This window comes from Trachypithecus francoisi, unplaced genomic scaffold (assembly GCF_009764315.1).
Source record: "Trachypithecus francoisi isolate TF-2019V2 unplaced genomic scaffold, Tfra_2.0 Lachesis_group0, whole genome shotgun sequence".
NCBI classification, from domain to species: Eukaryota; Metazoa; Chordata; class Mammalia; order Primates; family Cercopithecidae; genus Trachypithecus; species Trachypithecus francoisi.
In genome coordinates, this window is record NW_022681453.1 from 18,252,821 (window position 1) to 18,276,343 (window position 23,523).

The window sequence follows — 23,523 nt, forward strand, 5'->3', positions numbered from 1 at the left end:
GGCACGGGCATGTTAGGAGGGATTCTGGGCTTAAGCCTGGGGCTGGGGTCTCCAGGTGCTAGATTCCTAGCGGGGCCTCCCACCGTCCCTGGTTTGAGGAAGGAGGCAAAAGGGCCTCCTGGAAAGCAGGTTTCCAGCCACCATGTTGATGTCCTTCCGGAACCTGCTCTGGCCTTGTTGTCCTAGCCCTGGGCTTCCCTTTCTCTAAGAACCAAGCCCGCTGAGCCTCGATACCCTTGGCTGTGTCCCTGAGAGGAGACTGGAATCTCTCCCACTGGGGTCACCCCTCACCTAATCCTGGGCAGGGCCTTCCCTTCCCCCATGGCCTCTCCTCTGAGCCACACAGCACAGGATGGTGCTGCAGGGGCACAACTTTCAAGGGATTATCCACACTGTGGTCTTTATAAGTGACACCCCTGGAGTTGTGAAACCAGAAGTGCTGGGCAGGGAGAGTACTCATGTCCTGATTTCATAGGAGGAGAAACTAAGGCCTGGGACAGGACTGGACTGAGAGTTCCATGAGGGCAGAAACAGGGCCTGTCCTTCATCACTGCACCCCCAGCACCTGAACAGGGAGTGGTACACAGTAGACAGCGGCGGATGTTGGTGAATAGATGAAGGAGGAATGTAATGATGAGGGGGTGGTCTTCCCGAGAGCCAGGCCATAGGCCAGGGCCCAGCTGGGAGGGCAGTAGAGTCCTGATTTGGGTCCAAGTCTGCTATAAGAACTTAGGCACCTCCCTGTTCCTCCTGGGACCCAAGACTCTGAGAGAGTGGGCCCTAGTTCAGAGGCCCCCATCTCCCTAGGTAGTCAAAATTCCAAGACAGGTACCCCTCCGTGTTTCTGAAGCTGAGGGCCCAGCCTATTTCCCGGACTTGGGGATGCTGGTTGCTTGCGTTGCAAGGCCCCTGATCTGGCCTGCTCCCTCCTGACTCTTGGCCCCAGCAACCACCCTTTGCAGCTTGGAGAAACTCGTTACAAACATCTGATTGTCCCTGATTAGATGAGACAATGAACTTCCGTCCTGTGTTGCTCAGCTCCCTCTTTGCAAGCCCCCAATTAGAATTCCAGACCAGAGCAAAGGATTTAAATTGGATTACTGGATGGGGTACAGGGAGAGAGGAACAACGTAGTGGGGGGTGGGGGGGTCCAGTCCCCCAACAGCCCTCCCTTCATATATACTCAGGCTGCAAACCAATGTGAAAAAGGAGAAAGGGACCACAACTTGATTAAAAGCACATTTAAAACATAATTAAGACCAAAGCTCATCTTCAACAATTAGGACCAAGCAGCAGGAAGGGAGGTCCTCCCCTTCCTCTGGGGATATGGGCAGGAACATCTCGTGTGTCTGGAGCCGGGGGTGCTGCAGCAGGAGGAGTTCACTGCCCAGGAGTGCTGGGAGGCCACAGGCTGTGGGCTCAGTGCTCGCCTCAGGAATAATGTGGGGAGTCAAGGCGCTGGCTCAGGGTCAGGGAGACCTGAGTTCAAATCTTGGCTCTGCCATATCCTGGCCTGACACATGGCACCTCTGAGTCCTAGTGTCCCCGTCTGTGAAGCGGGGGTAGCCAGGGCTTCCTTCTCCGGGTTGCTGTGAGACTGATGCATGATAGACTCAGCGCGTGGTGAGTGTCTGTCTGGTCAGTGCATGCCTTTTCCCATCATTTCTCATAAAAAATAATTTCTGGGTCGGATGCAGTGGCTCATGCCTGTAATCCCAGCACTTTGGGAGGCCAAGGCGGGTGGATTACCTGAGATCAGGAGTTTGAGACCATCCTGCCAACATAGTGAAACCCTGTCTCTACTAAAAATAGTAGAGACATGGGCATGGTGGCGGGCGCCTATAAACCCAGCTACTTGGGAGGCTAAGCCACGAGAATCGCTTGAACCCAGGAGATGGAGGTTGCAGTGAGCCAAGATTGCGCCACTACACTCCAGCCTGGGTGACAGAGTGAGAGTCTATCTCAAAAAAAAAAAAAAAAAAAAAAAGAAAAGAAAAGAAAAGAAAAGAAAAGAAAAGAATTTCTGTTTAGTGCTGGCTATCTCAGGCCATGGCTGGGCTGCAGGTGCAGTGGAAGGGAGAGACACCTGTCTGCCTCATATGGCAGAGTCCAGCAAGCGGGGGATGCAGGGAGAGGGTTGGGACCAGGACCTCAGGCCTTCAGCTGCTCCTCCTAAGCTATCGGAGTTGACTGTTCCTTTAGGGGTGGGGAAAGTGGCTTGGAAAGAGACCCCAGCCCTGTGATTCCCAAAGGGCTGGGCAGGAGGCTGGGTCCTGGGCTCCATGCATGGAGGGTGGGTCAGGCGTCTGTCTCTGCCACCACTCAGCATCCCTGCTGTCCCACGGCCTGGGTGAGTGGCAGGCTGAAAGGCCTGAGGGCTGCCCCTTCCCACATTTATCAGACAGTTCCAACACAAGTTTGGGGCTGGGTGCCCACATTTGTAAACTGGACAGGGGCAGCAAAGCTGGGAAGCAGTGTGCAAATGAAGGGTCTGGAAGGAAGTGGGGCAGAGACAGAGTCGGAGAACAAGGGAAAGGCAGGAGAAAGGCATCCAGGCCTGCTCAGTTCAGAAAGGCAAGAAGGTGGGGAGGGATGCACTGGCTGAGAGAGGCGAGAGTAATGGGCTGCTATCCCTGCAGAAGGTGTGGCTCTGCCTGCTCCCTGCTGTCTTCCCACACTCACGACCAGGAGATCCTGAAGGTTGGGTGGGGCCCTGCTCTGGGTCCTCTGGGTGGGAGGTCCTCAGAGTCCACCTTCTCTGGGAATCTGGCCCCAAGAAGCAGCTTCTACCTATTCCATGGCCCCAGGTCACATAGGGACAGGCAGGGGATCCCATGGAGGACAGCAGGGCCCAAACTCCTGGAGAAGGAAATTCTGGTTCTCTCTTAGGACTGGATATGGCAGGGTGTGGGCTGGGGTGGCCACCCCGACTTAACCCAGCCAGGACCCTGGTCTGAGCCTGGGCACAGCTTGTGTAGACTTGCTCATTTTAAAAAAACTGCTTTATTGAGAAACAATTTATACACCGCAAATCCACCCAAATAAAGTATACAATTCAGTGGCTTTTAGTATATTCAGAGTTGTGCAACCATCGCCACAATCTAATTTTGGAATATTTTCATCACTCCGAAAAAGAAACCCTGTACCCATTAGCAGGCCTTCCCTATCCCTTCCCTTCCCAGGCACCCATGCATCTACTTTCCATTTCTATGGATTTGCTTATTCTGGACATTTCATAGAAATAGGATCACACAATATGTGGTCTTTTGTAACTGACTTCTTTCACTTAGCATAATGTTTTCGGGTTCATCCATATTGTAGCAAGCATCAGGAGACTTCATTCCTTTTTTTTTTTTGCTTTTAAAGAGATGAGGTTTTTACTCTATTGCCCAGGCTGGAATGCAGCGGCACGATCATGGCCCACTGCAGCCTCGATTTCCTGGGCTCAAGCCTCAGCCTCCTGAGTAGCTGAGACTACAGGTGTGCATCACCATGCCCAGCTTCGTTCCTTTTTATTGGATTAGTTTGTCTTTGACACAGGCTGGAGCAACTGCAGGTATGCCTCTGATCTGGGGGAAACTTGGATGCCTCTCACTCATTTACATATGACCTTCCCTGGTCACTTGGCAGCTGAGAAGCCCCATCTCACCTACTCTCCCTCAGATGGGTTGATTGCCAGGGGTCTGCCTGCTTTGTCATGGCAGCCCAGCACGTTCCTGTTACCTCTCAGAACTACAGTGGCCTGAGGCTGACAGGCACAACCTCTCTGAATATAGGGGCCCAGATGAGGGAGCAGAGAAACATTCAAAGCCATGGGCAGAGCAACCCCCATCCTTACGTGGCCTTCTCTGTGGGGCTTGCAGAGCCCCTCGACACTCCCTCCAAGAGAGCCTGCAGCCTACCTCAGGGGCAGACTCCACTAGCAGCAGGTCACTATCCTGACCAGGAGCCCATCCAGGGCACCACCCATAAACAAACCTGGGGACCCAGAAGAACGGGGAAACCCCAGGCCCGGAAGGAGGGAGGGATAGGGGCTGCCCCAGTCCCAGCCTCAGGCTCACACAGAGCCCCAAGACTCCAAGTCACCACCTCTCATGCAGCTACTCCAGAAAATATCATCCTGTTCCTGCCGTGGCTGCCCACATTCCACGTGGGCACAGCCCTGCTGATGCTGGCCCAGCTGAACTCAGCAGGGCCATGTGATGAAGGCTCGGGACACTGCCCTCATGGTGCAGGACCTCTCCACCTGGCCCTCCCTCAGCGCCCCTCCAACCTCCGCCCCCAACACACACACCTACCTTCAGGGCCTGCACCTTCCTGTCCAGCAGGCTCTCAATGTCCCCCGCCACCTTCTCCACCAACTTCTGAGGCTCATTCTCCTGTACCTCGAACAGGTTCCGGTTGTCCTTGTAAATCTGGAAGGAAGCAGAAGCCAGGGGTGAGACCAGGTGGTCCCATGTCCCCATGCCATGGCCCCTGCATACCCCTCTGCACAGCTCACCTCAGCACAGTCCTCACCCGCACCCAGACCCTGTCTTTGGCCTCCGAGAGAGGGCATGGAAGGCCAGCACCCCCACAGACTTGAAGGCAGGGCAAGGCCAGGGGCTCCGTAGCTTGCATCTGGGATGAGAGCCCAGTTTAGGTTGGTCATTGTGGTTGGTGGGATGGGGTTGTCACGGCCTTCCCTGGGCCTCAGGGCCCCCCCTTTCAGGGTCATGAGCAGCCCCTCCGACTAGCTCAAGGTAACTGAATAGCAGAGGGGAAGGGTGGGCTGAAGAGGAGGCAGGAGGTTGAGGGGAGATGGAGTCAATAAGCACACACTACACACCCCATCCCAACAAGAAGATGCTCACATCCATGCATGTGCACACACACAGCCACGGCTCCTCACTGCTCAGGCATCTGGACCCCTTTTTGTGGGTGCTGCCCCAGGGCTCTTACAGAAACTAACAGGAGCTCTGGGCAATCCTACGGGCTCCTCTGTCATTCAGGGCACAGAATATGGGGAATGGGGACCAGGGAGGAAGGGGCAGGTTGAATCTGCCCAGCCTTCCTCCAATGGGGGTCGGTGCGCAGGCACATGTGGCAGTGTAAATCTGATGGTGTGTGTGTGTGTGTGTGTGTGTGTGTGTGTGAAAGAGAGAGACAGAGAGAGAGATGGCTCAACATATCCATTTGTGTGCACGTGCCTGTATGTTGGGGCTGGGGTGGGGTTAGAATCTCTAACCCCCCAGGGGCTTGTGAGTCTTAGGAGCAGATTTCTGCAAGTGTCTTTGTTCACGGCTGGGTCTTGGGTGTGTGTGTGTGCGTGTGTGTGTGTGCATTTGTATGCATCATATACCACGGCATACGTCTCCAAGCCTGACTGGGTCCATGTGTTCATTCAGGTGACCCAAGGAGGTCTGTGCCCCAAGCACAGGCTCCTTCACCACCAGAGGTCACAGAATAGGCTGCTGTGACTGAGCCGTGCCACCAGGCTGAGCAGAAGTGGAGGGACATAGAGAGACAGAGAGGAGGTGATGAGGGGAGATAAGGAGCGGGGAGAGGCAGCCGATGAAAGACAGACAAGCAGTGAGAGATAAGGTCGGTAGAGTGACAGAGAGAAGGCAGGGAGATAAGACCTTGTCATCTGACAGGGGGACGGGGTGGAGGGGGTTGGGTGCTGCCAGAGCCCCTGCCCTGCCACTACCCAGTGCCTGGCAGTCCAGGGGTTAAAGCAACGCACAAAGCCGGCTCAGGCAATCTTCTCCTCCTCCCGCCACCCCCATCCCTCCCGGCTTCTCTTTTCTTTTTGTCCTTCTTTTAGAACAAAATAATTTGTGGTGAAGTCCCTCCTTCCCGCAGAGCAGTGGCAATCAGGCGGTGAGACTTGAGGCCTGGCCACATGGCCAGGAAAGATACAGGCCCCAAGTGAGTGCCAGGCCAGGATGTTCCCTGGGCCCTTGGGCCCTGCCTCAGGACAGAGATTCACAGAGGCAAACAGTGATAGAGACAGAGGGTAAGGAGGGGTTGGACCCTAGGGATCACTGAGGAAAGGCAGGGAACCTACAGCCTAGCATCTGTTGGGGAAACTGAGGCACAGAAACAGGAGAGGACAAGGCCAGGCGGTTGAGTGGCAAAGCCAGATACCCCATCGGCTTTCAGCCATCCTTGACAGATCACTCTGGGGTGTGTGTGGCCATGGTCTCAGTCACATCCACCGATGCCTCTGGAGAGTGGCGCCGTGACCCACTTGCACCAGCAGGGGGCACCGCTGCCCGGCTTCTCCTGGCCTGTAATGAAGTTCATACCTCAGACTCTGTCAAGGTCATTCCCAGGTGCAGACAACAGTCTGGCTGTCCACGGCTGTATACAGCCCCAGGATCTGAGGCAGGAGCATGTGGTTCTCCTGGGAAAGTCCAGGAGTCCCTCCTCTTGGGCTCCAGGGTGCCCCTTGCAGCCTGGCATGGTGACTGTGCTGGGGATCAGGGGGCTGCAGAGTGAGCGGGTCTCTAGGAGGCAGGCCCACACCTCAGGGCACCAACAGGTGACATGAGGCCTTGGAAGCCGAGTCTCTACCAAAAGTCACTCATCTCTGAACCTCCATGACTAATCTATTAAATGAGAGAACAGTAGTCCCCACCTCATGGGCTGGGGACAGCAAACCCATGCCTTGAGCAGCCTGTGCTGTTGTTACTGCTATTGTTTGGGATCACCAGAATTCTGCAGATGGAATCATAGTCCCTCCCTGCCCCTATTCTCTCCCTGCTAGATCTGTACACTTGGGGCTGTCCAAAGCCATCGGCTGCATTCCTGAGCTGGTAGCCTCAGTCTCCTAGGGTCTGCCTACCTCTAGCCCCACCCCCTTCTCCCAGATTGGCCTGGGCAGTCTCCCACACTGCAGCCACCCTGTCCTTGTCTCCAACACCTCAGCCTCGGCCCCAGAGGTGATAACGGTGGAACCCAGACACTGGGACGCCACTAATAGGGCACAGCTATGGCCAGCTTCCTTCTCTGTCTCCCAAGCACCATGTCTGTGTGCTGTGGACACTTGGCAAATCCATATGCTGGATTCTATGTCCAAAAGCAGAGCTCTGGGGCCAGCTGGGCCCAAGTCTGATTCCTCACCTTTTGCCTGCAGCTGCAAGAGCCCTCAGGGCCCAGGGATGCATCCACTGTGCTTTCTTCCTGTTCTATTTCTACCGGAGGACCCACCACAGCATCTTTCTGCCAGCCCTGGTGCCACCACCTGGGGCCCATCAAGCCCACTGACCTATCATGTGACTGCAGGCTTCTGGGTCTCCAGCCCAGGCCCGTTCCCACAGCTATACCTTGACTCACACTGTCTCTGCATCCCCTCCACTTTGCCCTGCTATCTAAATCCTCTCTAGGGCAAGGCCAGGGAAATGGGCTGGAAGGGGTTTCTGGTGAGACGAAAGCAGAATCCCAGAAGTGCAGGGGCTGGTCACACTGCCAGCCAAGCCTGCTCCCCAATCCCAAATGAGCCCTTGAGGTGCAACAGTCCTCGAATGATAGCCCCTAGTGCCACAGCCCTCCTCTCAACATTCCCCTGAACTTGCCCCAATTGTCCCTATCTTCTAGGGTGGGCCCTGAGCTGAGCCCCAAATCCCCAGGAGATCTAAATGACACAGCCCAGCAGATGGTCCCACCCTGGGAGAAAGGTCATCTCTACACTGATGTGGTCCAGGGAGGTGTTTTCCACCTGCAGGCCCAGCAGGAGCCCAGAAGACCCCAGGGCAACTCCAGTGCACAGACTTTGCCCAGGGCTAGCCCCACTCCAGCCCCAGCCTCTAGCCCTGGCTCCTTGGGCCAGCTGGGAAGTGGCAGAAAGGTCAGGGTGCACTGGAGGCAGGGCCTCAACCACCACAGCAGGATGGCAATGCCCGTTGATGTCCTTGGCCCAGAGAGTTAATTGGAAAAAGCCAACTGCTCCCACAGCAGCACAGCTGGCACAGCCCCACCTCTGCTGGACTGAGGAGCACGACAGGGCCCAGCCGATCCCAGGGTGCCCCAGCTCTGTGCCAGCAGTGATAGGGAGGGAGAGGCAGCAGCTTTAACCCACAGAGAGTGCCAGGATGCTGGTGGGACAGGGTGGCAGGCTGGAGCCAGGTGGAGATGCGGGAGAGGACTGAGGAACAGGGAGAACAGGGGTGGCTGATGTCCCAAGGGATAATTCAGGAGTCTGTTTGGAGCCCCTTGTTCCCAGGAATCCTTGGTTCCCCACCCTGTTCCATGTGACCATGGCTGGTGACCATGGCTCAGCTGGCACCCTCCTCCCTTGAGGGCACTTCTATCCCACCAGTGATGGAGACCTGCCCCTCCACCTCTCTCAGCTCTAGCAGTTCTTTAGTTAGGCATCAAGGCAAGTCTGGCTAGCTCTCCGGCCTAGGGCCTTCACAGGGCTCGTGGGGGCTGATGCCTCCTTAGAAGCCCCCAACCCTCCGCCCAGCCTCCTGCTTCCCCCATGACTCTGCATAAGTGGGAGGCAAGTCTGGAGGACCCTTGCAGGAATGGTGACCTCGGACAGGAAGCCTGCATGCTGGCAGGGGCAAAGGGAGCCAGCCTCGTTCCCACAGCTCCTAACAGTCCTGCCTGGGAGATGGGAGTCCAGCTACCAGCCCCAACGTGTCTGGAACATAGACAGCCACCACAGGAAACTAAAGGCCTTAGGACAAGTGACCCAGACAGGCCCCAATCAGAAGGTATTTTGCAAAGTCTCAGAAAGTCAGCAGCAGGGGACCCCAGACCAGAGCTACCACCAAACCTGCCTAGGGCAAGGGGGAAGCTGGAAGGGGAGAGGAAAAGGACAGAGGAGAGGAGAAAGGAGAGTGGGGAAAGCAAGGAGGAAGGGCCAAGGAGGCTGCAGGAACAGCCCTGTTTGCCCCGAGTGTTAGCTCTGGCTGCTCTGGGGCAGGTGCTTTACACACGTGACCTCACTGATCTCCTACAACCCCTGAGGAGGGTCCATTCTGATCATCTCCATGTGGCAGGGAGGACACTGAAGGCCAGAGAGGTTAAGGCACATGCGAAACTGGGGTTTGAACTGGGTCAAATCCAAAGCTCTTGCTTTAGGTCATACTCTCTGTACAGTTCTGTTCCCTGCCTTTATCCCCAAACTTGAAGGCAAGACCATGGGAAAAGAGGCATAGGGATGAACTTCAGGCACAGGCCTCAAGGGTTTGGGGCAGGATGCAGGCAGACGCTGAAAGACTGTGGCCCTTGGAAGGTGCGAGGGCCATGCTAGAGGGGAATGAGGGGAAGACTGGCAGGGCCAGCCCAATCAGCTAAGCACCCACCCAACCCTGGGAGTCAAAACAGGCACTCGCACGCAAGGCTCCTCTCCGCAGTGAAGGCCAACAGCCCTAATCTCTGGAAAATTAAATCAGAAAGAAAATAGAACAAGAAAGATTTGACGCAGGCTTGGCCCTGCTGCTGGCTGTCTCCTCAAAGACCCAGCTCACCTTGGGGCTTTGCCAGGTGCTCCAGCACCCCTGGCCTAAGCCCTGAGGCATGACTCCGGGGAGACTGGCGCTCCACGCCCCCCTCACCACATTTCACCACAGGGAGCAGCCAGGTCAAAGTCTTAATTGCCCATTAGGCCCCTGTGGGGAGGGCAGCCAGTGGACGAAAGATGGTGGGCGAAGCCTCCTGAGGTCCGACCCAAATGAACAAGCCCTGGGGAGGAAACCACCTCAAGAGGCCACAGGGTCTGCAGTTGGAGGTCGGGGTCAGCTGCCAGACTGGGCTACACTCATGTCAGGGATGTTGGGTGGGTGGCTGAGGGTTTGTGGTGGCTTAGGAAGCCTGAGATGGGCCAACAAGGAGGTAGGGGAGTTGGGGACAGGTAGTGACCAGTTCAAGGACCTTAGCCCGTCCGGGCAGACCCAGGTCCGGGCCCCCCGCCTCACCCACCCCTTCTAGGTTGCTAACCTGGCCTTTTGCCTCCGTGAAAAAACACAGGGTATTGACATAACTGCAAATCCACCTTGAAGACTGGAGGGTTGATGGGGTAGCCAGGCAGCTGGGAACCCTCTACCACTGACAGCACCTAGGACAGATCCAGGACAGGCTGCACCCCTCAGGGCTCCCCCTGTAGCCTAGTTCTTGAGGGGCTGCCCCAGGGTAGGTGCACAAAAACCCTAATCCAGCTGCTCTGGGGACACACCAGCCACGAGACTGGGTGTGTGACTGACAGCTCCCCAGGTGGGGGCTGAGGCCTGTCCCTCACCAGCCTGGCACAGGGCTTACAGTAGGGCAAGGGGCCCCTGGTGCCCTCAGGGCACACTATCGGTGCTCAGGCAGGGGGGTTGTGTGCCACTCAGTTACATGCTTCATCAGCTGCTGACATTTGCCAACTGCCATGTTAGGTTCCTAAGTGGCCATGCCACACTGCCACCATCCCAGGTGGGGTGGCCCCACGGTCAGCTGTATATGGTGTCCTGTCACACACAGGTTTTGTACACTGTGATGTTGGTTGTCCCATTAATAATTCCCCTTCATATCTGGTAGAGAATACCTGGGATGAACACTCTCTCTAGAGGGCATCACAGACACAGAATCAGGCCATTACAATCGGCCTGCACAGGCTACAGTGGAAGTCACACAGCAGTGTGGGAGCAGGGAGGAGGGTGCCTGGCCTGGTCTCCTGGGTGGGCGGCCCATTCATAGCACTATCCTCCCCTACCCCCACCTCCTTACGTCCCCACTGGAACAGCAGAGATGGAACAGACCTCATCCCTGCCCTCCTGGGACTCTCTATCCAGAGGGGACAGATGCCCAGACAGGTGGTGGCAGAGGGAGGTGTGCAGGAGACACTTGGGAGTGGGGCTAGTCTGCTCCGGGGTGGTAGGGGGCAAGAAAAAGCCTGAGGAGGGCTTTCCAGGGGAGAGGACATCTGACCAGTCTGAAAGGCTGGGCAGGGGTTTTTGTGGGTGGATGGGGCAAGGGACGCATGGCAGCAGTAGCGCCAGGTGCAAAGGTTGGGAGAAGCAGGGATACGGGACTGCTCAGTGGCTGCAGAGGGACTTGTTGGGGAACAGAAGCTGGGGAGACAGGGTGTGAGGGCAAGGGGAGCAGATACCCAGGTGGTAGGGACAGGGGGATCCTCCAGGAAGGAGGGATATGTGACTGACCACAAGGTAAGAAAGGCCCAGTGGCTGTGGTCCCTCATCCTCAAGAGGCAACTTCTAGGAGCTTTCACCAGGAGGATTCCCTTCACAAAACTCACAGGGGCCTGAAGCCCCCACCACCACCCCCAACAACGCCTCCCTGTTTTTAAAGTTAAAGTTTAGTTGACTGTCATCCATTACCGCAATTAGTACATTATGTCTAATTATGCAATTAGTGTAAAAAGTGCACTTGCCGCTGAGAATGGGAAATTACGCTGCCTCGTTACGCTGTAAAATCCATGTCATAAAAAGGCTCAATCTCTTGTTTTTCAAAAGACACAAAACCCAGCACAAAACAATAAACCAAATCCTCCCAGCCAAGCAAGGGCCAGTCTGTGCCAACCTCCCTGTGCTTGCCCCTGTGCAGAGCCTGCCTGTGAGGCCTGCCCTGAACGTGCCCCCAGGCAAGGTGCCACCCACCAGAGACACTAGGCATGGCCCATTCCTGGGTGTAGCCCTTTGCTCCTCTGAAACACATGCGAATTTCCAAACTGACTTGAAAACTGTGGCAATCCTGATTATCCATTTACACCAGGCCTGACTTGAGTGAGGCCTCCAGTGTTAAGGCCTGTATCTCAGGGGAGAACAACAGTCCTAGAGGGAAATGATACCCACCCAGCTCTCAAATGAGAGGTCCTTTCTCCAAGGTTCCTTATGGCTTCTGTGAACAGGGTTGCAGATTCCAGCTCGGAAGCGGGAGGAACTTTCTCACACTTAGGGCTCCCAAAGCCTGAAAGCAACACCTGGATAAGTAGTGAGCCCCCCGCCACAGGGACTATTCCAGCCCAGCTGTCAGGAATGCTGAGAAGGGATTCACCCATCATTAGCCAGCACTGTGGCTGGATTCCAGGCTGCCATCGTTAGATAACAGCATTCCTATGGCCGTGTGCCTATGTGAAGCTTGCAGTCTGTGACTTTATCTTCCCTAAATTCTGGCTCTCTTTGTGGTTATAGGGATGCTCTGGGGACAGGTTGGGAGTGAGAAAGAATCAATGAGGTCTCCCTACTACAGAGGTGACAATCCCAAATGGCCCTGGGCATGGGGGCTAGAGAGGGGCACACTCCAGTGTCCCTGCCTGCCTATGCCAGCATGAGGTACACTCCTGTGTACCTCAGAACAAATGCTGCAGGACCAGAGCCATCCATGATGTTATCTCCAAAGTCACAAGTTAATGCTCTAGCATGGGCTGCTGAGTGCCTGCCCAAGAAGCACTCTCCCCAAGCAGCTTCCCTGAGCCCCTGCCTCTGAGCTCCCATCACTCCTTGATCTGAGATGCTTGACTCAGGCCTTGGGGTGGGTCGTACAATACCACGGAGACACCTTCACAGCCAAGAATCTGCCCTGACCTCCTGGGATGATGCATGACCTCCTGCAGGTGCCACTGCTGAGTGGCACTCAGACAAGGTATTCACAGAATTCACAGAGCAGAGAATCTGAGGCATGGAGACCCATACATCCCAGGGTCCACGAGGCACTGGTTCCCTACAACCTCACCCACCTGCAATTGGTATCCATTGGTTCTGGGTGTGCTGAAATACTGGAGCACTGACCAAACCCCAGAGAGAAGCAACTACTGAGAAAGCAGCTGGGGTAGAGGGGAGGAGGGCATGGACCCCACTGGAAGGGAGGGCATCTGTTGCCTGAACTCAAGACAAGTGTCCCTGGACAGTTCCAGCCTCCAGGCCTTTGTCTACTCAGATGGGCTGGAGAGCAGGGGAGACAACTCTGGCACAGCACAGCCACATGGACACCAGCCATGGAGACTCTCAGGGACCCCATCCTCTCAATGTGGCCTGGAATAGCATCGGGTGGGGAATTTGAGCCCAAGGTGAACCAAACTGCAGGCAAGAACCAGGGGCCCCCGTTTGCTCCCCCTCCCTGAGTTGGGAGCCGCCGGCTGTCAAGGCAGCTGGGAGGGAAGCTGTGCCCAGCATACCAGCTGGCACGGGGGAGTGCGAGTAAACATACCCGCACTTTCCCAACTCACAGAAGTCGCCGGGTGGCGGCCGGCTGGTGTGGGCGCCCATGTTTATGGGAAGCAGATTGTTTGTGTCGGCGTCTGGGCCCCCTTGCCACCCACCCTGGCTCTGCTCTCTCCTGCTGCCTCCCCACCCAGTTGGCCCTGCCTTCCTTTCATCAGAACTCCTCAGCCTCTTAACTGCAGAAGGATGGGGATAGTGATGACAGGTCCTCTGTGTGGCCAGACAGGGCTCAGCGCATAACCCATGGAGTCCTTGTCATTTGACAGCTCTGGGAAACAGAGAAACTGGCTGCAGAGTACAGGCAGTGAGTGGAGGTGCCTGTGGCACTGGGCTTCTGAGACCCCAGCCACTGTTCCAGGGCCCCACTGCCGCTCAGTTCTCTGGCCCGCAGACAAGCCTGGCCTGCCCTTCAGTCCGTTCACCACCTCGAGCAGCCCTGGCCCAGCTTGGCCTTGGACAAGGACCCTGCCCTCGCAGCAGGACAAACGGCCCCCTCTACCCTACAACAGCACAAGTAGACAGACCCAGAGTCGGGCCGCTGCCTTGCCATCTGGCGTCTTCAGCCTCTTCACTCTCATGCCTCCATCTTCAGATATGTAAAATGGGTTAAAGCCCCCCTTACTCACCTCTCAGGACTCAGGGACAGTGGGCTGGGAGGGTGGGAGTGAAGGGCTCTGGAAGCCAGGTTGGGCAGAGGCTCCAGTGGACCCTTGCTGGGCCAGAGGGGACTCCCAATCATGCCTCAGCTCCAGTGGGTTTCTTTTTTTTTTTTTTTTTTGAGACGGAGTCTCACTCTGTCGCCCAGGCTGGACTGCAGTGGCCGGATCTCAGCTCACTGCAAGCTCCGCCTCCCGGGTTTATGCCATTCTCCTGCCTCAGCCTCCGGAGTAGCTGGGACTACAGGCGCCCGCCAACTCGCCCAGCTAGTTTTTTGTATTTTTTAGTAGAGACGGGATTTCACCGTGTTAGCTAGGATGGTCTCGATCTCCTGATCTTGTGATCCGCCCGTCTCGGCCTCCCAAAGTTCTGGCATTACAGGCTTGAGCCACGGCGCCCGGCCTCCAGTGGGTTTCAATGGGCCATAGAGCTCTCATCGGAGATGAAACAGTTACTGTGGCCCAGAGTCCTTGTAGCCCAGAGCTGGTAGAAATTCACCCCGTAAAGGAGGCGGAGCTTGCAGTGAGTCGAGATTGCACCATTGCACTTCAGCCTGGGCGACAGAGCGAGACTCCATCTTAAGAAAAAAAGAAAAAAGAAATTCACCCCGTAAGTGCCTCATGAGATGGAACTGAGGCCAGGGAGCAAAGGGCAAAATCTGCTTTCTCTGCATCACCTCCATCCACCCCTCACAGCCCTGATAGGTCAGGTAAGTAACCTTCTTCAGGAGCTGGGCAGGTCCCCCAAGGACTCCAGAGTGGCCAGAAACTGACCTTGTCCCAAAGCCACCAGTCAGGCCCTGGGGGTGGAGATTACTGTAACAAGGGCACCCAGGAGGTGGTCAGCAGCTGGCTGGTTTTTCATCTTTCATCTTACAGATGAGGACACTGAGGTGGACATCTTACAGATGAGGACACTGAGGTGGACATCTTACAGATGAGGACACTGAGGTGGACATCTTACAGATGAGGAGGGTCAGAATCTGCCCAGAGAGGAGACTTTCCAGTCTCTTGCACCCATAGCCAAAAATGGCCAAAAGCCATGGGTCTGAATTTTCGCTCTGCCCTTAAGCAGCCTCGTGGTTTGGCTTGAGCCTTCACCCTCACAGTCTGCAGAGACCTGAGCTACCTCAGCTAGGCCATCCTGGCATTCCTCAAAGATGGAAGGTCAAGTGTGGGGATGCTGGTGGCTTTTCATGGGACTGCCTTCCAGGGTTGCTCCCAAGGTCCTGAGCACCTTCCCTGATCCACTCTGTCCTGCAGGGACCAACTTTCCTGGCCTCACAGGCTGGAATTCTGTCCTGTGCTGCTGAGACTTGCTAAAGATGTCACCACATAATGACAGCACCAATGACAGCCACGATCACAATAAGAGGTGCTGCTGAGGCCCTCGGGCTGGCTGCTCTTGTGAAAACATGACATCTTAGCATGGCAGGTGTGGAGATAAGGGTAAAGAGATGAAGGTAGGCCCAGAAGATGAGCCCATGGCCTCTCATGGTATCAAGGGCCTCTTTTGGGGCAAGGTGATCCCAGGGACCTGTCCTGTACCAGTGCACAAATGCAGCTGCAGGCACGTGCACTTGACCTTGCATATCAGGTCACATGCACTGACCTCACCATATTCACACCCAGGACTCAGGAAACCCCTTGCAGATCTTGCTAAAATCTCACACTTAGGCTCATAGAAAAAGGCACCAGAGCCTAGATGGGCCTGTCCACTGTCACTGGATATATGGCAGCCCCAGGCTTGCGTGAGGTTCTATGGGTGTCCATTCACACCTCAAAAAGTGGTCTGTGGCCATCTGAAATGTTTTAAGCAGTTGAACTTTGCTGTCTCAGATGGTTGGGACTACCTCAAGGTCATGACCCTAAATCCTGCTGAACACACCATTGGAGGGGCTCCTAACAGCATGGGTGCTGGACCTGGTTGGGGCAAGGGCATGGCCTGACCCACAGTGGCCTCTGAACCAGGGTCCGAGGACAGCCCAGCTAGGCTCCCCCTTCTGAGTTCTTGATGCAGCTGACCACAAGGCACCAATAAGGCAGTAGGCAACAGAGTCATTGTGAATGTGCAAGCAAGTGTGCAAGGGGTCACACCATGCCTGGGCCATCTCATTTACCTCCTCTGTCAGCACCTCCTGACACCATCTTACTCCCTCCTCTAATTTTTCCTTTTTCTCCTACTTCCAAATTATAGGCTCTTCTTAAATTTTATGTATCCTTGTAAGTGCCCTTAAATCTTTTGTAGAACAAGTCGGAAGCTAAATAAATAAACAAACAGGACCAAGACACGAAGGCTTTGTATAGACTGAAGATACACTGAGGACAGGCGCACATTAGGGACATGCATGCTCTGAAAACACATGCACTCTGGGGACACACACCCAAGGGAACTCAGCCTCTCCCATCACTTACAGCCTCTCCTGGGCTCTCACAAGAAAGCTCCCACTTTGGACCTGAAAAATGCAGGGGTGGGGTTACCACCTAAAGCTTTCCCAGAGCTGGGGTCAGTGATCTCTGGACCCAGTCCATACGGGTGCTCCTGAGCAGGGTCTGGCCCTTCTGTACCTCAGTTCCCCCTTATTTCACTTGGGGGCAAGAGGGACAATCCCTGGCACCTCCAGCTCCAGGTTCTCTCTCGGTATATGCAAAACTCCAGTAGCAACAGAGGCCAGCATTTACCTTCCTGCATCTGTGCACAGTGTTTGCCATGCAAACAAACTGTGCAAACAGGACTGATGGCCTGGCCACACTGGCAAACACCATGAGGGCCCTTAGCCTGAGCAGCCATGAACTTCTAAGTTAAGTGTGCTACACTCAGGGGAGGCAGACGCTCTGCCTGGGCCCAGACTCCAGGTGTGCCACCTCCTTGTTGCCAGGTTTGGGGGCTGCGGGGTTGGGTGACAATTATAAAGGGATTAGCTGCCATTACTGGCAGGTCAAAGTGAGCCTCCACACCAGCCATCCATTGCATTAAATTCTCACAAGCCCCAGTTGTCCTTATTTTACAGATGAGGGAATTGAGGCACAGAGAGTAATTGGCAGAGCTGGGATTCAATGACTACATGGACTTACCACGTGCATGAACACAGACCCTGTTTCAGACTCTGCCTCCATCTCCCCAGCAGCTGGTCTCCAGCCTATGGGATCCTGTAACTCCTCCTCAGGCCCAACCCTGCCCCCGACCCCTCCTTTAGGAAGCCACTCTGACTACCCCCTCAGCCACCTCCATTGGGCCACCTGCCCCAGGGCTATGAAAGTCAGCGGTGTCAGGTGAGTCTCGGGTTCACAAACCCCATCCTGTTTTGAATGTCCATCAAGAGCTGTTTCTCAGTTGGGTGAACCCTCTCAGGAAGCCAGCCCCTTCAGGATAACAAGCCCCTGATTCATTAGACTGGTGCTGTACACCAGACCCCAAGGGCTCATTCACCCAGCCTGTTTGCCCAGAGGGATTGCAGGGGGAGGGAGAGCCAAGGACAGTTCTGAGCTGGGCCCAGGGGGTAGGTGGACTTCAAGGAGGTGCTTCTACTTGTAGGAAACCATCTGTGTTTGTAAGGTTGGCATTCTAGGACCCTAGGCTACAGGTACGTAAACTGAGGCCCAAGTGGGCAGGGTAAGCAGGAGTAAAGAGCCAGGATGACCCAGGCTCCAGCTTCTCACCTCCTTCTGTGCTAGGAAGGTCAGAGAAGACATTACAGGGAAAAGTGTAGCTGGATGGGCCAAAAGGGATTGTGTACCTTCCTGGCAGGGAAGCAGCATGCAAAGGTGGAAGGGAAGGAAGGCTGGCGAGGAGAGCTGCCTGGGGAGGTGATCCACTAGCAGGCAGGGGCAGCTCTGACCCTGACCCTCACCAGGAACTCACTGCCTGTGTGAATTCTGAGAAACTGTAGGGTCGTCTGGAGGCTGCACGCTGGAGGACTGGATCCCCACCTGCAGTTTGACCTTGTCTCCCCCAGCGCCCCCTTCTCGTGGCCAGGTGCCCATGGGGTCTTGGAGGTGATGGTGCCCTGGGCTTCCACATCATCTGTCAGCAACCTCCAGCAAGGAGGAGGGAGGCCTGCGCTTCTAGCTCTGTCAAGGGCTCCCTGAGCAAGGAGGCGGTGAGGGCAATGACGCCAGGAGGACAAGAGCGAAACAAATTGCCCTGATTATGTAAAGCAGCTCTACTTCCTCCTTAGCAGGGAGAAAACTGGGAGCTAGGTTCCTCCCTGCCCCACGTCCCTCCCACGCCACTGGACCTGCTGGGAGACCCCTCAACAAAGGCTCACTCAGTCCTCCCCTGGGGCCTGCAGGGCATGACTGGGGCAAGTGGCCTGGGTTGGTCCTGCTCACTCATTGCTCCTCCAGTGTCTTTGAGCATACATGAGCCCCTCCAGGTTTCCTGCCTGCACCCTGAGCTGGCAGCCTCCCTGCCTGCTTGCCCAGAGCTCCACACCCCAGGCCTCTCCCTGCCCCAGTTACCATGGAGCCTGGGGAACTCTGAGCTCCTCCAGAATCCAACCAAGGTCCCTGCCATGCTGTACCCTGCGTGGATCAGGGATCAGGTCTGCTCTTCTAAGTGCCCCACCGAGGTCTAAGCAGGAAGCCCTCCTTCTTAGGCTCCAGAACAGGCTAAGAGTCAGACCAGTCATATCTTCAACCTGGCTCTGGTCTGGACTACCCTGTCCTCTCCATGAACAAAACCTAGCCTCCCCCAGGGCCTTGAGCCCTCTGAGTTGCTATCACTTCCCCCTATCCTAGGGCCCTTAGGGAATGCTGGAGATGCCCTAGGCTGAAGCTCCTAGGTGGTAACCTTGTGGCCCCTCCCTGGCACAGGGTAGGCAGTCCCTGGACAGGTTCTTTAACCAGTCAGGCCTGGGTACGTTCTGTTCTGCAGGGTTGCCCTGCAAAGGAGGCTGGGAAGCCCTCTCCTACACAGTATTATGCTTTGTGGAGTCACCAACGTCCCTGGAAGCTCTGGCTATCAGGCTCTTTGAGTTTACAACGTTGGGAGGTGTAGAGTTCCTAAACTGCAAATTTATCTCCTACCATAAACCCAGATGATGCAGGAGCCAGTGTGTGCCTGAGTGTATCTGTACATGTATGTAGGAAGGTATGCGCATGTGGTGCACGGCAGTTTCTGTGCGCACAAACGTTCACTGGCGTGCAAGTGGGAAGGGTGATGGTGCTCCCATGGGCAACTCAGGCCCAAGCACACGACCCAGTGTATGTCTCCAGGTACTCAGATATCCCGGTGCCTGTGTGTCCAAGCACATATGTATCCTGGTGTGTATATGTCCAGGTTTATGGCGCACGTTAGGGGAAGCCTCGCAATGAACAAAGTAGGATGCATGCGTTCCTGAGCTCAGCCCCGAGCTCCTGCGCTCAAGTACAGCACACAGTAGGTCTTAGGGAACATCTATGTGTGTGTACAGGCTCAGGGTACCCTCAAGCAAACCAGTCCCTGCCCTTCTGCCCACCATTTCAGAGGGACTAGAGCCCTGCACTGGTCACTTCCCCAGAGCCAGGCCACCCACACTGTGCTGGTGCCTCCTTCCAGCCAACATCCCCACAGACCCTGAGAACACCCCATTGATGGCGCAGGCTGCAACACAGTGAGTCTGAGGGCACAGATTCCCTCCTGCATGTGGGGGAGAGCTGCAGTGAAGCCCTCAGGCAAGGGATCCTTCCTGCCCACCCCCATCCCACAGACAAGAGGATCTGGAAACATCACGAAAACTACTGATCTCCCTGCTGATGGTGGGCGAGAAAAAATTATCTTTCTCTGAACACTAAAAATAAAGCCCAGTTTCCTAAAAGCAGGGCCCTTCTTAGCCAGTGGCTTAGAGAGGCTCCATCACTGAACTCCTAAGGTAGACTTGTTGAAGCCAAGAGAGTGATAAACCCTTGGCTACCTCACTGAGGGGCTCAGCCTCGGAGCAAGATGGCCAGCCCCCCACACCTGTGATCCAGCCCTGGACCTAGGACCTCGCCGTGAGCCCTGATGATGCTATCAGAAGTGGGCAGGAAGAGGGCAGCATGAATTGGGTCCATATGCTGCTCGTGCCCAGCTAATGGGCTGACAAATTAGCAGGTCTCCCCTCTAGGAGGTGATGAATGAGCAGTCGCCCAGGAGAACTGGGGGATGGGCCACCCTCCATAGCACTCTTTAGGCTCAGCCCTGATGCCACCTCCATGGGTGCACAGCCCTGCTGAGCCTCCTCAGGGGTAGGGGTTGGAACCAGGGGGTGACTGTGGATTTTGGGCATGGGGAAGGCTTAAAGGGCATAAAAGGGCAGACCCAGCCTCAGAAGCCATCCAAAAACTAGCCCAGCCAAGACGGCCCAAATCAAGGCCAGGGATGAAAATAGTGTCAGCCTGAAAGGGCACCATTAAGGAGGGGCTTAAAGCGTGGCCTTGTGACGTCTCCACCGCACCACACTCACAATGACCTCGAGGTCATGAAGAGAGGGTGGACTGGGGTAGGGGGAGCCTGTACTCCCAGGACTGCCCACCACACTCCCCACCAGAGACACAGGCATCCAGCCCAGGCCCCAGGGACTGAGGTAGGCGGGAGAGAGACCTGGGGCTGGGTTCTGGGGCTTCACCCATGAAGTGGAGCTGCTTCTCCCACACAATGACAGGACTGTCACCTCCCAAGCTCACAAGGGCTGTGGAGGGGACATAGTGGGAGGTAGGGCTCCATGGAGCCTGACTCAAAGCAAACTGCAGCCTCCAGAGTTTGTGAGCCCCACGCCACAGAAGGGGGCAAGCTGAAGGTGGCCCCCAGGTCTCAGTCAGTCCTCTCAGTGGAGACTTAGGTCAACCTGAGAGTCCAATATTCTTGATTTGCCCCCAAAATCATTATACAGCCCCACCTTCCATGCATACAGGACATCTAAAATGGGGTAGGATTCACACATTCTTTTGACAGCGGATCGGCATGGCTCCCTTTGAGGGCCCTCTGGCCAGGCGAGGCAGTCCCTGACCCAGTTCCTGTGTGGGCTCCCTGTGCAAATGGGCCCCAAGCCCCACCTCCGCCCGCACCACCTCCCCCACCCCGCCCCCCGCCCCGTGTAAACAGAACCCGCCCGCTCTCTCCCAGGGGCGCTAATTCCTCGCCAGAACTGCTCGGACGTGAAATTGGAGTGAGACAATGTGTGTTTAAAGAAATGAATCTCGAATCTTAAGAGGCTCCGGAGCCCGCCCTGCACTCCCATCACCCTGCTCTCGCCCACCAGAGCCAGGAAAGGAGCACTTGGCATCAGGGAAGAGAAAAGCGGAGGTGACATTCAGCGCCAAATTAGCAGCCGCCACAGCCAAATATTGTACTTGCCTCCAATCTTCTTTTATTTTTCCAAAGAAAAGGCTTTTACAGAGTGAAAGAGGCTGTTGGAACACTGGGGCTGATGATGGTTTGTAAAAGGCAGGCCCGCCGTGCGCATGCCCGACTCGGAGCCTTCCCTTCCCTCCCTTCCCGTCAGCAGGCCTCCCCTCCCTGCCCACAGCCACACCCGAAAGACGCCCGCCGACGCCACGCCACGCCCCACCACACCAGCCACACTGGCCGACGTCACAGGTGTTCTTGGCCAACAAGACCCAGAGGCTCTGACCCTGTACCAGTCCTGGACATGGGACCTGCCTCTGAGCTGTCTCCCCGCCTACGTGGTGCCCTTGGAAATGAGGAGTCATTTGTGGTGTGTACAGAACCACCGCGCCTACAGAGGCCTCAAAAGTGACCAGTCCATGACCTCTGTAGAAAGGACAGCTACCCTGCCTCTGCCATCATCACTTTTATTCTTCCCACCAGGGGCTGTTTTTTTTTTTTGAGACAGAGTTTCACTCTTGTTGCCCAGGCTGGAGTGCAATGGCGCGATCTCGGCTCATGCAACCTCCGCCTCCCAGGTTCAAGCGATTCTCCTGCCTCAGCCTCCTGAGTAGCTGGGATTACAGGCGTGTGCCACCATGCCCAGCTAATTTTTTGTATTTTTAGTAGAGATGGGGTTTCACCATGTTGGCCAGGCTAGTCTTGAACTACTGACCTCAGGTGATCCGCCCACCTCGGCCTCCCAAAGTGCTGGGATTACAGGCGTGAGTCACCACGCACAGCCCAGGGGCTGTTTTAAGGCCCCTCCCCAGGCTGCCTGATGTCACTCTGTTGAACCAACACTACCAGTCGTCCTGGAGTTCAGCTCCCTGAACCCAGCCTGCCTCCATCCACACTAATTAACCCACTGAGCAGGCTGAGCAGATACCCTCTGCATGCCCCTCCACTATTTTCATCCCTGGCCCTTGACCAAGCACTTGGACAACTTCCATGGGTTTTATTGATGGTACAGACTTAGCCCATGTCTCCCATTTCCTCAAACCTGGCTGCCAGAGGCCTGTCCAGAGAGTGGGGAGCCTGCTGAGAGGTCCCCTAGCTCCCACCTGGATGGTGACTGGCACCTGGCCCTGCCCCACACGTGTGCCCTTCAAGCTCACACTGTGCCTCAGAGTCCGCCTCAGATCCCACTCCTAACCAACCCCAGGAGGTGGAGGCGTGGCAATGGTCCATTTTGCAGGTGGGATACTGGGCTCAGAGAGTTCTTGTGACTCACCCGAGGCCTCAGCGCTGGCAAGAGGCACAACCAGAACGTGGGTCCAAGCTGCACGGGTCTCACGATGTGGATGCTGGGGAGCATCACCCAGATTCCCCCTTCAGCACGAGGCCCTCATCCCCTCACTTCCATGGGTGTTGCCTGCTGACTCCTCTCATCCGAGTCCCTCCCCAGGCTGTGCCCCGAGCAGGTGTGGCCCCACTGTCTGTGGCTGACACAGAGGTGGAGTGGGGGTGCACAGAGGCCTGGTCCCTTGGCCTCAATGGGGACAGCTCTGATGGGCCAGCCCGCCTCCAGGGCTGTCTGTGGAATTGGCTCAGGCTTGAGAATGCCTCACAGCCCAACTTCTGCTGCCCAACCTTGCGTCCTTCACCCCTCACAGGCGTGGTTCCCAAGAGTACTCTTTAGTAAACACCTGCACATGACCTCCATCTCAGAGTCTGACTCCAGGGAATGGACCCTATTGGAGTTGGTGCCAGAGGTGGTCCCAGAAGGCCAACCCTAAAGTGGGCATTGTTGTGCTGACAATGAGAACCTCACCATGGAGGCAAGGGGAGCCCTGACAATCCTGGCATGTGATGGATGCAACTGCTCACTGTGAACCAGCTTGGGATACCTGTGAATGGGTGCAATATCTCAGGTGTCAGAGAGGCTCAGGGAAGTGTAATGATAAGAACTATGGAATGGGATGGCTGTGGCTGGGGGCTATCAATGCTTTGGAGAAAGACAAGGAAAGACTGAGCAAGATTCAAAACAAATTTAAGGTGAAATGTGAACATCAGAAGCCCCCTTGGCAGGATATAAGACAATTCTCATCTGCCGCCAGAGGCAGAAAAGCACAGGACTTTATTGTAAGAGTCAAAGGTCCTCGGGGGTTATAGTTTCAATCCCAGCAGGTTGGTTACACCAAGGCCAGGCCAAAACCCTGACAGCAAAGGAGTGGGGCCCTGGGTTGTAGGATGGGAACATCTGAATCACCGCACTCAAGAACCTTGACCCCCGCTAAACTCTCTGAGCCTGCAGAAGTGGCCCCTCATCCCTGCTAAAAGCTAGGATTTCCTCTTTGTCTGGAGATGACGCAGAGGCCTCCTGTGTGCAAATCTTAGAGTCTCAGAGTCTTTTCCCAGGAGTATGACC

At 55.7% G+C, this 23,523-nt stretch overlaps 1 protein-coding gene across 2 annotated transcripts in view; it reads right to left on the bottom strand.

Moving 5' to 3' along the window:
- CACNA2D2 (calcium voltage-gated channel auxiliary subunit alpha2delta 2) overlaps positions 1-23,523 on the bottom strand; it is a 143,166-nt gene that overhangs the window by 68,736 nt on the left and 50,907 nt on the right. For both annotated transcript variants that reach the window (XM_033208564.1, XM_033208574.1), the window contains exon 3: positions 4,299-4,415. In XM_033208564.1, the coding sequence (XP_033064455.1) occupies positions 4,299-4,415 (117 nt within the window). The remainder of the gene's footprint in view (positions 1-4,298; positions 4,416-23,523) is intronic.